The sequence below is a fragment of the Limulus polyphemus genome, unplaced genomic scaffold, assembly GCF_000517525.1.
Source record: "Limulus polyphemus unplaced genomic scaffold, Limulus_polyphemus-2.1.2 Scaffold366, whole genome shotgun sequence".
In the NCBI taxonomy this organism is placed as follows: domain Eukaryota; kingdom Metazoa; phylum Arthropoda; class Merostomata; order Xiphosura; family Limulidae; genus Limulus; species Limulus polyphemus.
Window position 1 is genome coordinate 329554 of NW_013665976.1, and position 15589 is coordinate 345142.

Genomic DNA, 15589 nt, shown 5'->3' on the forward strand with positions numbered 1-15589 from the left:
AATTGTAAAATGTATTTTGTTTTTAAGTTTGAGGATACACCCCCCCCCCCCCAAAAAAAAACCTTCATTCATTATGTCACTGACAGATTAGTATTATTTCTTCCTCACTTGCTCATATATTGCTTTCATTTATGTTAAAAGTAGAATTTGTTATGGAGATGTACCAATGTACTGAGAAGGAAATGGAGAGAGGATTTTTACAAAAAAGTTTAAAGACAACTATAATGTAAAACAGAGTTTGAGGAAAAAAATAGTACATCCAAAAAGACAAACTTTTCTTCTTTTATCTAAAGAACTACTGTCAATAACAAATTAATGTTCAAAGTTCTGACAAGTTGTGAATGCTGAAGTATTACAGAAGTATGAATCCTCTTTAAAAGGTAAATAATATCTTGATTTCAGCATAATTTCAATCCCAACCTTATTGTTACTAATATCTAAGCATGCCCGACTCTGAATAAAATTGTAAGGATATAATAACTTTCGAATTTCTATGTACAGAGTGGCCCAAAAATATATACTTGAAAAATGTATAAAAGAAATATATTTCCTCTATTCAGTTAATATACTACAAATGCCATTGTAATGGGAATGAAACAGGTCATTTCAAAGAGATTTCATATTATGGGAGATTAACATTCCTGTACAAACTTAAATAAACATTACGTTTATAATGCATCAGAGTTTTACTACTTTTGTACCAATTTGCAATACAACCAATAAGAAAAGAACTACTATGGACATTTTGAATGAAATCCTACCTTCTAATGCAAAGTTATAAAAGTTTAGGCCATTCAGATGTACAAGCATGTTTTGATTGCAGAGTAGCACTTAAAGGACATAAGCCTGATTTTTGAACTCTTTGAAAACTTGTCATAAAAAGAAGTTACATAGAAATAAGTATGCCATATTCTTACTTTTCTTCACTTTTAATGTTACTAACCTCAGTTATCCAGTCAATACTGTCTACGTACTTCTCCAAAGAGGCTTCCCAGATTGCCAGCTTCACTGAAATATAAAATATAACAAGAAATCAAACAACGCTGCAATATTTTTATAGGTCACTCTTGCAATTTTGATTTTTATAGATTTACTGTATAAAAACACCTTTAATGAAAAATTTAGCTGTTAACCCTATCAAACATTCTTTAAGTACAAGGTGAAATCCACAAATAACATGAACTAAAAGCAAATTTTACATAAGTGCCAAATAAAATAATTCACACAATTATCAAATTAAATATGGGCTAATTTCTGTATTATCCTAAATGTCAATATAGAAATTAATCTGTCTTATTAGAAACATGTAAACAATTCATAAAATCAACTTCTTCATACAGGTTTTTGAAAAAAGTTACGAACACAACTAAATTCATAAGGCTTAAACCAGAATAGAAATATACAATAAGAATCCTAAAGATTAAGTACTTTACCAGATAATGCCAAGCCATTTGAAAATGCATATTTTTCCAAGTCAGTTGATCCCTCAGAGTTAAGCATGATTTGGCCATTAATTAGACGAGTTTTATTGCTGGAATTTTTAAAACATCTGTACAACTGAACTGAACTTAAAGGTTAATTGTAAACATCTTAATGATAAATCTGATCCAGTAAGACTGAAAATGCGTAACAGATGCACCATACATGCTATTTATGTCATAACACATGTACACTTTCACTTTGGTAAATTAAGCTTAGGCAATGTATAAATTAGTTATTTGTAAACTGTATTTTATTCAGATATATTTCATGCTACTTTCGAAAACAGTGCTTTATACCTACAAACCCCATGTGAGAAGTAACTAAAAATCTAGTTGAAACTACATGTATTTTCAGTAACTAGAAAGTTCATGAATTTGTTTTCTGATCATATTTTGTTTAATAAATTAACTTGTCAAAAAAGTTATTTGATTGCAAGACCTCGTATAATTCTCATATTTTACATCTATTTTAGCAGAATGTTAAAGTGTATAAACAAGTTAACTAAGACCTATGTGTTGTACTTTATTATTGTTATCTTTATTTAACTCTGTGTTACATAAAGTGTTGAAACCATAACAACAAGTAGTTTTCTTCTTCTTTAAATCCTGCTAAAAACATTTACTCAAATTGTAAAATGTCTTTACACAGAAAAAAGATAATAATTGAAAAAAAAAACATATATTTAACCACAAAAAGTAGTTTATTTAAACGTAACATATATAAACAGACCAGCACCACATTAAAACAGGTAAAGGATATTTTAGGTCACAACAGATCACAAATGCCATACGACACAGACTTTTTTTTTGTTCATAAAACAGAACTTACATTTATGTAGTAAAATTTAGTTCATTTAACTGTAATCCTCACCCTACCCACCTAAAAAAAGGGGTATTTATATATATTGTTCTATGTTATAGCACTGATGCATTCACACTCATGCATATTTCTATGCCAAAAGACCTACACAGCACTGTTATGGCATCTGGTAGTATCAAAATATTCAATTTTTGTAGCTTCATAATGGTAAACTTCAAATTCCAAATTCTTGAAGCTTATAAACACATGCTCTTTCCTAATCAAATAAGAAAATGATTATTAGCAATAACAGTCAATGCATTTATGATGCTTACAGTGTAGTTTTCAATTAAGGAAGTCAATATTTTACAGAAAATACTTTACCTCATTAACTCACAGCTGAATTACTACCTGTTTCAAATGGGATGTGACATTATTCTTGTAGCAAACCATTTAATATTTCTGACTACATAACTGTAGGAATAATGTTAAAATGTGCTACATTTGTCAAACCTGTAAACTGAAGAAAATAAAGAAAAAATTAATTTTGAATTAACTATTTAACTGAACTGCTTATAATGATTTAAGGTATATTATTTGTATGAAACTTTTTTTAGGAATTGTCCTATCTTTCAGGAGCCACTGTGCTCTGTTTACTGTTTTTGATCTGCAATACGCATGGTTTGAAAGTAACATTTTGGCCAATTGCAAACATATGCGAGTTATTTTAAAAGTTACTTGTAAAAGTGCCAGTCATATTGGCAAAATAGAACAAAACAAACAATTCATGAGATACACTCATAACAGATATAACTAAACGGCTGAAGTCAGTTTTCAAGAAAAGTTGCATTTTTAATTTAATATTCTTTTAAATATTATATCAAATTTTTAGATCTAAGTTTATAATAATAATATAACAAAAATTAAAAAGACACACTAAAAACACCACTTGAACAAGTGCTATTTTAAACTTGGGAATCTCATTGAAAGTATGCAAGAACAATGCACAACAAGCTACCAGAAAAGACTAGGTGTTCTTTCTTGACAAACTGTTGTGCTTACAGCTGGTTTTCTTTTTTCATACTTTGAATATTGTTTCCTACTGACCTAAATGTTCACAATCACACCTAGATCATCAACTGGCAAAATAATGTCAGTGTGCCTCGATGAACATTGGTTAAAAACCAAAACCCAGTGGTTTTTTGCTAGTCACTACTAATTTCAAACCTTAATATGTATCATGGTACTTTAGCCTAACTTCAACATGTTTTTAAGCTCCTTCATGCTTCAAATCCCTTTTCTGTCTCCCATTTCATAAAGGCACTTAAATTACTGTATTTTTCTCATGTATTTCCAAAAATCTGATAAAACTTACAAGAAAAGTATGCTGAATAGAATCTTCGAAACCTATTATACAAAGTGTGAAGGTACTATCCGGAAAAAAATAAACAACAGAATATCAAAATGTGCATTTTATAACAATGTCTGATATGAAGATGAAAGAAGTTCTTTTTTTCCTTCCTAAGACCAAATTTGTAAGTGCTACTTTTGATTTTTTAAACATTAAATGTATCTTCCTTATTGTGAGAGCCCTTTCACTAGTTCTGTTGTTTTACAAGACATTATAACTTTGGTGTTACAATTGTTTTATAGTGACATCTAACTAACCAGTTTAATTCCTTGTTTATATATTTCTTCTCGAAATGTGCAGCTTAAATCAAAAAGTACTTCTGATTTGTCACACATTAACTATCTGACTCATTATATTCATTTGTTATGATGGGTAAGCACAGTGATGTAATTCTGGTTTAAAAAGAGAGGGAAAGAACAGTTTGTATAGCTGGGATATGCATGAGGATTTTCTCTCAAAAAAAATTATTCTTTCCTTTGAAAAGCTTATGGGGATTTGTTCCTCGCATTTCCTTGCAAAAAATCAAGCCTGTGGCATAAGCAGTCATTTTTGTCAAATTATTCCATTACAGGCCTTCTCATACTACCCTTTATTATTAAAGCATGTTGTGTTCTAATACATACATGTATTTATGTCTTATAGTAAGTAAATAAGTATAAATAAGATTACATGTACACATTACTCAATCCAAATAATTAATGTCACACCATTCCCTTGATTAACCAAAATCAATACTTACAAATCATGTTAATCAAACAAGTTTTAAAAATTTTTGATTCACTAGAAATACAAAAAAAAAAAGTTAAATATATATTTGTGGCTGTAAATACTTATCTAAGATTCTTTCATATTTTCATATCATCTTTGCAAAATGCACAGTATGAAATTGAAGTAAAGCAAAATTTAATTAAAAGCCTTAGTTAATCACACTGAAAAATAATAAAAAAAGTAACAGTCTGGTTGAGATCTATGAATAATTATTCCAAAGTTAGAAACTCTATAACTTATAAATTAATATCCTCACCAAGATTATATTAACTGTTACAAATATTTCAGAGGAATTGTTATTTTACAATCATATTATACTTCTTATCATTTTTCTTTTAACAAAGACATGTTTGAGTCAAATGCAAGTTTCACAGTTAATAGTTTTACATTCATAAAAATAAACTTCTAAAATTTAATAATCTTTAATATTTCAGTCTAGCATTAGAAGTGACCATCGTCGATAAAAACTGTTATAGTACAAACTAATATTCCTTATTTTAACTATGAAAATCTGTCTTATAAAACCAGATTATAATGATGGGAACATAAAAGTTAAGTATAAATATAAAAAACCTGTACTGATTTCACATTACAATTAAATGATATTTATGTAAAAGATTCACTATGGAAATTATTACACCATACCTATCGTAAAGATAAGGGGAAAAAGTTAGTAATCAAACATGACAGTTTCAAACAACCAACATGCAATTAGAAAACAAAGCAAACACACCAAACATGTAATTTGTACAAACATTTATTAGGTACCAGCCAATGTCAGTGAACTTGCCTTCCTCTGGTGGACTTCCTGGATGGAGATGATAAAGAACAGCCTTCTAAATCAAATTAAATGAACTCATAACAACTGGTTCAATCAGTGTTACAAAAGAAATAGTAACCACCACCTACAGTCTTAAAGAAATTATATACATTTAGACCAATAATACGTTTTTAATTTATTGTATTAATAACATGCAGAAGTTTAAAAGAATGTTATAGAAACAAAGACTAAAAAATGTTACCATTGTGTATCAAGACAAAAAAAAAAACTGACAAATATTACATGAGTATTAATGAAAAAAAGAGAAAACTCATTTTTCCCAGTGTGTGCATTAATGAAAAAGAAATGCTACCAGAGCATATTAATGAAAAACAAGGAAAAAATGTTACAAATGTGCATATCGGTGGAAAAAAAAAAAGATAAACTACTTATGTATGTATTAACCGAACGTGCATAGGGTTGGTCTACTGGACTGACCCTCATACGGATAAAGAAATGTTGACTATAATTCCAAATTTACTATGTTTATCTATACAAAATGTGGCAAGTTTTTAATCAAATGTACAAGTCTGTTGTACACAAAAAATAATTTAATACAAAAGTATTTTTTACTCAAGATATGTCTGTGAATTGCCAATGTCAATCAGAGTGCAAAGTGATGTTCATATGAAGAACAAACATACTTTTTTCCATCATACAGTTTGAATATTGCATTTACATGACTTCTAGGACCTTCAAAATGCATATTTACAGTTAGTTTTAGTATCCCTGTATATTGTATTTGGTATTTACCCTTCTCTACCACAAACTGTCATTACATCAGCAAAGTAGGGAGAAATGAATAGTTGACAACTCTGACATCATATACACACAGTACCATGTTGAATGGTACTCTGTAAAAGGTTATGACATGTGCACTTTGATCCCTATCCAAGAATAGAAAATTAATAGAAAAATATGGAGATATCTTATTAATGTGTACTTCAATGGAAAACACAGAAATGTTACTGGTGATGTATTAATAGGAAAAAAAAAAGGAACAAAAAAAGTCATTATATAATAAATGTAAAATGAGAAATTTTATCAGTCTGTGTATTAATAGAAAAAATAAATGTTAATAGTGTGTGTATTAAAGAGAACAATAGAGAAATATTACCTTTCTTTGTATTAATGTAAAAAAATTGAATATCCTACAAATGTTCACATTAAAAAATTGTTTTTTTTTTGGTAAAACAAGAACAAAATTCATTTCAAGTGCATGTGTTAAATAAAAAGAAATAAAAATGTTACCAGTATGCCTATTGAAAGCTCAACATACACTAATAACTTAATAGAGTGCTGTAGTTCACTGTCCATGCTTAAATGATAATTTTCTTAAACTTTCATACTGAATTAAACAGTTTTAATTTTCATGCAAACCAAACAATTATCAATAAACACCACTGGCCAAACATAATTCCCAAAATCCCACAGTTATTTAAGGGTTTAATAACTTTACATACAATTATATAAGACTGCACCAGATCAGTTTAGTTTGTATAAACCTGTACACATGCAAAATACATATTTTAAAAACTATATAGACTTCAACTTTCCAAGTTTAAAATTAGCACAAATATAACAATAATACAGTTAAACTAAGATGACAAGAAAAGAAAATACAGTGCATGAATTGGAACTCAAACTTAAATATTTAGTTACTCGCAAATAATGGGTTATAAGCACGTTTTTAATATAAAGTTTTGCATTTTTCATTTCTTACCTGTATAATAAATATATGACATAAAAAAAGAAGCTAATAATAATATTGTGCTTATAGGACTAATAACTCAACAAAGCAGCAATTTTTCAATTCAAATATACAATGTATGATATATTTATCTATTATTATAAATCATGACTTGAAGGTATTGCAGTCAGAGTGTATGAAGAAATTAAGCTAAAGGAATAATGAAAGTGGTATTTTATACTCTTTTGAATATTTTTCAATTGTATTTTTATGCTGAATTGTGTTAAGATTTTCAAGCATACAAATTATTCATGTCAAGAAGTATTTTTCTGTTTTTATTTCAACTTCCTCCATTAAAAGTTAAGAGCAGATTTAACAGAATATGATAAGGAAAAACTTTGTGAAATATTATTTAAATTATATTTTTTGTTAAACTGGAAAACGATAGTTGCTGTATCACCTTACAGAAAATACTTTTTGCTGTGTTATGATATAGAATAACTTCCATACATATCAACATATCACTGGGAGAAAAACAATTAAAAGATTATTAGGCAACATTAAAAATATATGACTTAAGTTCTGTGAATACATGCATATAAACACGTAAGGGCTATAACAAATGATCAAACTCAAAAAATAAAAAGTCCTACGTTAAACATGATTCATTTCAATTCAGTTGCTTTCATTTATAAATACGTATTTTATATTTGCTCTTTCATTAGAAGATATATAATACAAATTAGAAAAATCATAATTAAATGTTTTTCAAAATATTTTATTGGTACAATTTCTTTCATATTAAAATGATTTTGTTATGTTGAAAATCCTAAAATTTAGGCAAGTTTTTTTCTTTCAATATATTGGTAAATGTTTTGTCTAAACATTTTAAAAACGACGTAAAACATTTCATGCTCAAAAAGTGGTCCTGGGAGATAAAGGTACTTTAAAATCATTACTTTCTAAACCTAATGTTCTAAAAAAGTACTTAGGCATAATATGTTAAAATTTCATATTCAAACACATTATGAAATAAACATACACAGAAGCAGAGGATCCAGTTACAAAACTACTGTCTTTGTTTAAGCCTAATACATAAAAGTCCACAAAATAGTCCAGTATTGCACAAGGTAGTAGTGCTTGACTTAATTTATCGTGACTGTTAATTCTTAGGAACTAAGATTCAAAATTATTTACTGTGTTGTGTGGAGATGTTGAATTTCCCCTAAAGTTAAATATCATGCATTTTGAAATAAATTATTCTTATGCTTGAAAATTAAGAATAACAAAAAGGACTGAAAAAATGTACTTACTCTGTATACAAATATTCCATTACCTCCTTTTCTTCAGAAACAATACTTTCCTCATATGAGTTTGTTTCGTAGGCTTTTAAAAATTTCAGCACTGCTTGTTGCTAAAAACATTCAACTTAGCCATGAAAATTTTTCTCAAATGCTAATAAACCACAAAATGGAAACTACACAATAATTGTACAGGATCAAATATGAAAACCAATGTTACAGAACAACATTTTCAGAAAAACTTGGTCATTTCTTGAATGTGCTGATTTTTTTTTTTATAGTTTATTTTGCAGTGATTAATGCATCTGATATATTGGTTCCAATTCAGTTTGATAGGCTTACATCATGAATGATATCAATAGATTGAACTATAAAAACTGGCTGGATGCCTAATAGAATGCACAAAATAAAACAAAATAAGATAGTGCCCAATTAGTACACATACATAAATCCCTTGCTGTTTTCTCCTTTCTATTCATGCTTTGTTTGCTATCAAACAACAGGCAGAACAATATTTACTTACTTATTTGGTCTAACAATGATCAAGGTCTCTCTAACAATTGATGGAGATTACAGTTTACAAGGTATAAAAGAACAAGTAATAGATATTGACATAGAAGACAATTTTTTTCAACCAGATAAAATTGTCTATCAAATTTCCCAATGTTTTGATTTACATTTTTATCACAGAAATGTTTTGATACATAATGGAAGTTTCAGACTGACAGAGTTTGTAAGAAAAAAAAACATGAAACACTTTTCACAGACTATAGCTTCATATTTTCCTAACGTTATTTTAACAATGTTTAAGTGGTTCAACACAAAATGGTAACTTTATTTTTTCAGAATTAACCTCAGTTGATATTTTTCACTTTCTATAGACAGAGACACAAGTATACAATATACATGTTCTCCATGTCCAGAATAACATGGTTTGAGTATTGGACACACAGTTATATCTTAATACTTCATCAGTTGAACAAATAGTCCAACTGCATACTCTACATACAATCAGAATTATGTTTTATCAAACATCTTTATTTAATTGGCACTTAATTTTAACAAAATGTAAGAAATTATAAGATCAGTTGAGGAACAAAACTTTGCAGATCGATGTTACAATTACACACCACTTCCTGTTACTTAAAAGTCTCTGATATAATTATAAAAAAAACTGGTACCAATGAATTTTCATTGTCTATTTAACACTGATTTGACAACTGAATTATCTCTCCAATATTCTTATGTAACAAGTAGAGTTGTTAATCATCAAATATAACTATTAGCATGGAAGAGCAGAATATGCGACCTTCCTTATTACCTCCACCCTCAAAGGTGACAGAGTTTATGTTTTCACTCCTGTGAGTTTATATGTGTGTGTGTGTGTTTGTCAGCAAGATTTCTCAAAAATAGATGAATGAATGTGGATAAAAGTTTGTAAATATTTGGAAGTGATTAGTTTTTGAAGGCTCAAGGTCAAAATGTGTAGGTCACGAAAATCTGTTAACATGCGGACCAATTTTTCACAATATTTTTGCTCTATAGCTCAATCAAAAATGATCATATTTTGAAGAAACTTGGTGGACACATGTAATATGTTATTCCTCATTGTCCTGCCAAAAATGGTCCATGTCCATTGATAATGATGGACATACAGACACCGTTTTGTATTTTTTGAGGGCCAAGTATGATCAATGCTGTGTGATGGAGATATGTGCTCTACTAAGTGCCCCTCTAGTCTCTGAACATGTTTCTACATGAAGATATCGTAGCAAAGTTTAAACATTTACAGGAACTGGAATTGTACCTTTGCCCAACCGTGAAGATATTATTTTCACTTGAAACATTTTCATCTCATTTTGATCGGATTTGGTACAACAGTGACGTGTACCCAAGGAAAAACTGGTTAACTTTTGGTGAAAGTAGTTCAAAGGCCAGTATTACATTTAAGGTCCATCATTTTCATTACAATGGTATGTATGAAATTGGAATTTTGAAAAATGGTCAAACTCAAGAACAAATTGAGACAGAAAGAGGAGCCTGGAAAAAAAGATGCAGTGAGAAGAAGCACTCTTTGAATCACTGTATGACAATATCAGATTTTTTTTTCACACAGTGGTTAGTAAGTTAGTCTTCAATGTACCTGTTTTACTAAAAGTTACTATTTTCAAAAACTCTCCCAAAAACTTTAACAATAAAATATAGTACTTTACAGGTTTTCAAGGCCTTCAATTTATAAAATAAAATTTTTCAAGAATTTTCAACGTTTTAAAGCATCTGTATAAGATCTTTAAATACTGATTTAATTGTCTCTCTAAGACTACGGTGGAGAAATATAAGAAAATTATATGTGATAATTTTTTACAGAAATTTCCAAGGTCTCTGCCACCGAACCTTCATCAAAATACACAAAAGCTACAATCAGTGTACAACAATATTACATAAGCAGCAATATTCATTTAAACAAAAATAATTTTACTTACTTCTATTTCAGGCACATTCCAGAAAACTACAGATCCTTCACTAAAAAGGAATACTTGGTTTCAGAGATGAAAGTGAAGTATATATATATATAATGAAATATGCAGAACAAAATAGAACCATTAATAGCAGTTTTCCAAAAATATCATCTTTAATGTAAATTTAATTCTAATCAGCATGAAGATAAACATTTGTTTTCCACAGAAAGTCCCCATGAAGTCTATTATTTCTCTCTTACAGCAATTTTCATCAATTTTTCATATTTTCAAATATGACATTAACTTTCTAGAAATATGAAAAGTGCTAACCTTATGAACACTTGGTTGCCAAAACACTGTATTCTCAAGGAATTGACCAATATCTTCAACACTTTTATCTAGCTTTATATCTAATTATTTTCTGAGAGGACATGTTATTATAAAAACAAGATACAACTATGATTATTTTTATACTTCATTTACTAAATTAAAATTAAATTATACACATTTTTAAGAGAATTATAATATAACTAACTGGTGAAAAGGTAGCATGTTTAAAAAAAAATAGAAATTCTAAAATGTAACACATGAAAGCATGTCATTTGAGGTTTTAAAGAATTTCACCATTACAAATGTCACCAACAGAAATACAGATGTTGGTCAATATAACACAAGTCTCTCAAGCATCAATAAGGTATGCATGAAACCTGTGTTATTTGTATCACTTCCAAGACTTTCATACACACACGTCTTAAGCTGGTATTCACTAAGTTGTCAAATATGAATAAAAACTGAATTCTGTGACTATTTTTCTGATAAACTACTAAATAAGCCTATTTCAGAATATGTTTAGAAGAAGGTTAATCTACCAGTTTATTCATCAAAACAACATGCAGTAGCATATGCTAAAATTACATGCAATTACAGATTTTAATACACAATATTGTGAGACACCAAGTCATAACCCAAAGCATTATGGCCTATCATTGACTGAAAAGAAAATCAGAACATTAATGCACATATTCGACAACGAGGAACCCACTTTGAGACTAATAATGCTTGGAGACGGCTTGAATGGATAATGAAAAAAAACCTTGTCGAAACATCTCCAAGCATTATTAACACACATAATAATCTTATATCTACATTTTTTTTCACAAAAGGTTTAATTTAAGAACGTATAAGTAATACACTAAGAACTAACAGGAAAAAACAAACAGAAATATAACCAAATTATTAGAATATTTAAAGTAAACACACTAACTTCTTTACATTGACTATGTGGCCACATGAAATATTCAACATTCATCAGAAGTGTTAGTAACTTATTTCACATACAATTTCAGATCAAACTTTATTTGAAAATGGTCCAAAGTGGAAATCTTGAATTTAATGCTTCTTTCAGAGTAACAGAAACATGCAGAGAGTGCTGAAAAATAAGTAACTCATAATACCTTCTCACAGTCTAGGATTAACAATGGGGCACTTGGGGGAGGGGGGCTCTCTCACAAAACTCAAATTATGTTACAATAAATTCACAAATATTTTTTATTTAATCAAGATAGTTTACCCTAAACAGAAATTATTTAAAGAATGATGGCAAGTCACAAGAAATTATTCTAAAATTAACCTTTTTCTTTTTTATTTTTTACAATTTGAATGAAAATTGAATATTTGACAACATATAGTCAATTATTATTTATGGTAGTTGACTGACAAACGTATGGCACAACGAAGTTTATCAAGAATGCTCTTTGTTCTACTATGGGGCAACAAAGACTGGTAGATTTGATCACTCTCTCTACTGAAGTAGATATCCTGCATGCACTAAATATGGATGAGATTATATCAGAATTTGCAGCAACCAAAGTCAGAAAACAAATAATCTAATTAAAGAAGGAAATTATGAAATATTTTGAACTGTTATTATGTTTTCAATTGTAATAAATTCAGTATTAAACACTGTGCTTGTTATTTATATATATATATATATATATATAATTACAAAAATTTAGTTCTACATAATAGGGGGCCTCCAAGAAGTTAAGTGCCACAGGGTTGCACCACAGCTAAATCCGGCCCTGCCTTCTCAATTAAAAGAAATAAAAGTACAAAGTACAAAATAAAATTTACAAGCAAGTGTCAAACGACTGTTTAGGTACAACTAAAAATAAAATAAACTTCAGCCAATCATTTCTATATCAAATTAACCAAGCTTAAACACTACATGGACTATACTTTCATTGTTCTGAGGTAATAGTAAAAAACTTATAATTTGTGTCACTTTAATATTATAAAACCAGTCATCATTCCTAAAACAACCTGCATTATCATTACTTTTAACAAACTAAAGACAACTTAAAGAAACTGCTCCAACTTGGAATAAAATAAAACTTCTTATAACTAATTCTTACCTGAAAAAATATGCTTCTCGTGGTTCTTTGTCCACTTGATACTTTGCACACACATGTAACACATCATTCATATCTTCAGGCATTGCTGATTGTTGGTAAAGGCCTTGTCTCTTCAAGCCATCTATAAGATCACTTAGATCATATTCTTCAGCTGTACTATAAGCCACAACACTCCACCAGTCCTAGATCGGGATACAAAATAAAATACATACAGTTTTAATCTCTAGAATGTAAAGCTTAAAATTGGATTGGTAAAAACACAAATTTAGGTTGGTTTATTTTCATTTAGAAATGGAAACTTGTTGACACTGTTCGAGTTAGTATTTATTCTATCTCTGAAAAGTGCAATATATTTGTATGAGCTTTCAAAATGTCAAATCATGCCAATTTTTGTGCAGGTTTTGTTGAAATATAGATTTTACCATGCATACCATCTTACAGGTGTGTGTATGTGTGTACCAGAACCTGTTCTGTGTAGTGTTTATAAATTGTAATACTCTTTCTGTGTATATATAAAAAAAGTTTGCTTATTTCAAATCTTTGTTAAGGACAACTAGGTTATCTGAGTTAAAGATGAAAAGCATACATGATTTGTTTTACTTATTACTTAAAAAAAAATACTCTTTTGTGTGCTATGGTACAACATGTCCTACACAGACTAGATTTCATTAGTGTGGTGTGGTTCGTACATTCTTTCACCGTGTTCTGTAACTGTTTAACAAAATTGAATAAAGTGAAATATAAGAGTTAATTTATGGAGTTTCTTTTTCATAGACTCTAAGTAGTTACCCTAATAAACAACAAACAATACTCATACTTAATACTTCATGTGTAAACTTTAAATTCATGAATTATAAACTAATAGAAAGTATAATACTACAGTATTGGGTTCTTTGGTTGGCAGGTTGTTTCTAAATCATCTGGTGAAAATAACTCTCAAGTCCAGTCCACATAATAAGAAGGAATCAGTTATTTATTTCTTCACATTTCTACAAGCTTGAACAGTTATCCATCATATATTGTTGTAGGCTTATATTACAAATTACTTCAAACTTCTCTAACAATACTAGGATTAATGTAAAATAATAAATTTCTCATACAACTTTACAGCTGCAATGAAAACACACTGACTGATTTACAAGCTATCTTTAATAACTATACAATCTTCCTGATACAACTCTCTGCCTTCTTAACTTGTTCTAGGACTTGCTTAATCTTAACATGATGCACCCTCTAGCTAAATTAAATATATTACATTATAAATATAGCTGATAACAATGCTTTATAGTAATAGATGTAATCTGGAGCTAAATTCTTTTTAATTTTTGGCTACTTTATTTGACAATATTCACCTTCTTTAATTACTAAAAAAAATATATAAATGTCTGCAAATGTTTTTAACACGTATATTAAAAACACACACAAATTAATATTATAAAAATGGTTGTAATGTATTCTTTCATTGGCAGGTTCTTCTGACTTACTTAGTGAAAATATTGTGAAGTCCAATTCACATAATGATTAAAAACTTTGTTTATATCTACCTTAATGTTAGCTATTTGGATAGAAGAGTGGCTGGATGCAAGAAAGCAGAGGGCTGTTACAAATGGAGTTCAGTCAAACTGGAGTAATTTCACAAGTGGGGTATCTCAGAGCTCAGACTTAGGACCTTTGTTCTTTTTGATTTACATCAATGACATAGGTGAAGGAATAATCAATAAATTATTTAAATTTGAAGATGATATTAAGGTCTTGGGTGTTGCTAACTGTGAAGAGAATGTTGCTGCTTTACACAAGAATTTAGATCATTTAGTGAGCTGGGCAAATAAATGTCAGATGAGTTTTAATTATAATAAATGCAATATAATGCATGTGGGCTATCATAATTTGAATTACAAGTATAAATTGGATGGGAATAACTTTAATAGTGTCATGAAAGAAGGGGATCTTGGTGTAATAGTTGATCAGTCTCCAAAGCCATCTAAGCACTGTGCTGTTGCTATTGGTAGGGCAAATAGGATTTTAGGTTGTATCTACAGAAATATTGAATACAAGTCTAAAGACGTTATAATTTCATTCTATAGGTCACTGGTTAGGCTACATTTGGAATATTGTGTTCAGTCTTGAGCTCCTTACCTTAGGAAAGACATTGAATTGTTGGAAAGTGTTCTGAAAGGAGTTATTAGAATGGTGCCTGAGATGGAGGGGTTGTCATATGAGGAGAGGTTGAAATCTCTCAAATTGTTTTCTCTTGAAAAAAGAAAAGTTTGTGGGGGATCTGATTATGAAAGGAATTGATTGTGTTCATGCATCATATTTTTTCATACTTAACAGTGAGAATGGTAAGTCTAGGGAACACAAGTATAAATTTTGGCAGGGTAGGAGTCATCTTCAGCTAAGACAGTTTTATTTTCTAACAGGGTAGTTGGCCTCTGGAAAGGTAGTT

General features: G+C 29.2%; 1 protein-coding gene across 3 annotated transcripts in view; it reads right to left on the reverse strand.

The window, feature by feature from the left end:
- Positions 1 to 15589, reverse strand: part of LOC106457725 (required for meiotic nuclear division protein 1 homolog) — a 34421-nt gene that overhangs the window by 11831 nt on the left and 7001 nt on the right. For 2 of the 3 annotated variants that reach the window (XM_022383739.1, XM_022383741.1), the window contains exons 3-8: positions 13144 to 13325; positions 10754 to 10793; positions 8283 to 8383; positions 5250 to 5267; positions 1434 to 1531; positions 944 to 1008 (exon numbers count right to left, since the gene is read on the reverse strand). In XM_022383739.1, coding sequence (XP_022239447.1) covers positions 944 to 1008; positions 1434 to 1531; positions 5250 to 5267; positions 8283 to 8383; positions 10754 to 10793; positions 13144 to 13325 — 504 coding nt within the window. The remainder of the gene's footprint in view (positions 1 to 943; positions 1009 to 1433; positions 1532 to 5249; positions 5268 to 8282; positions 8384 to 10753; positions 10794 to 13143; positions 13326 to 15589) is intronic. The other variant, XM_022383740.1, reaches the window with a different exon arrangement.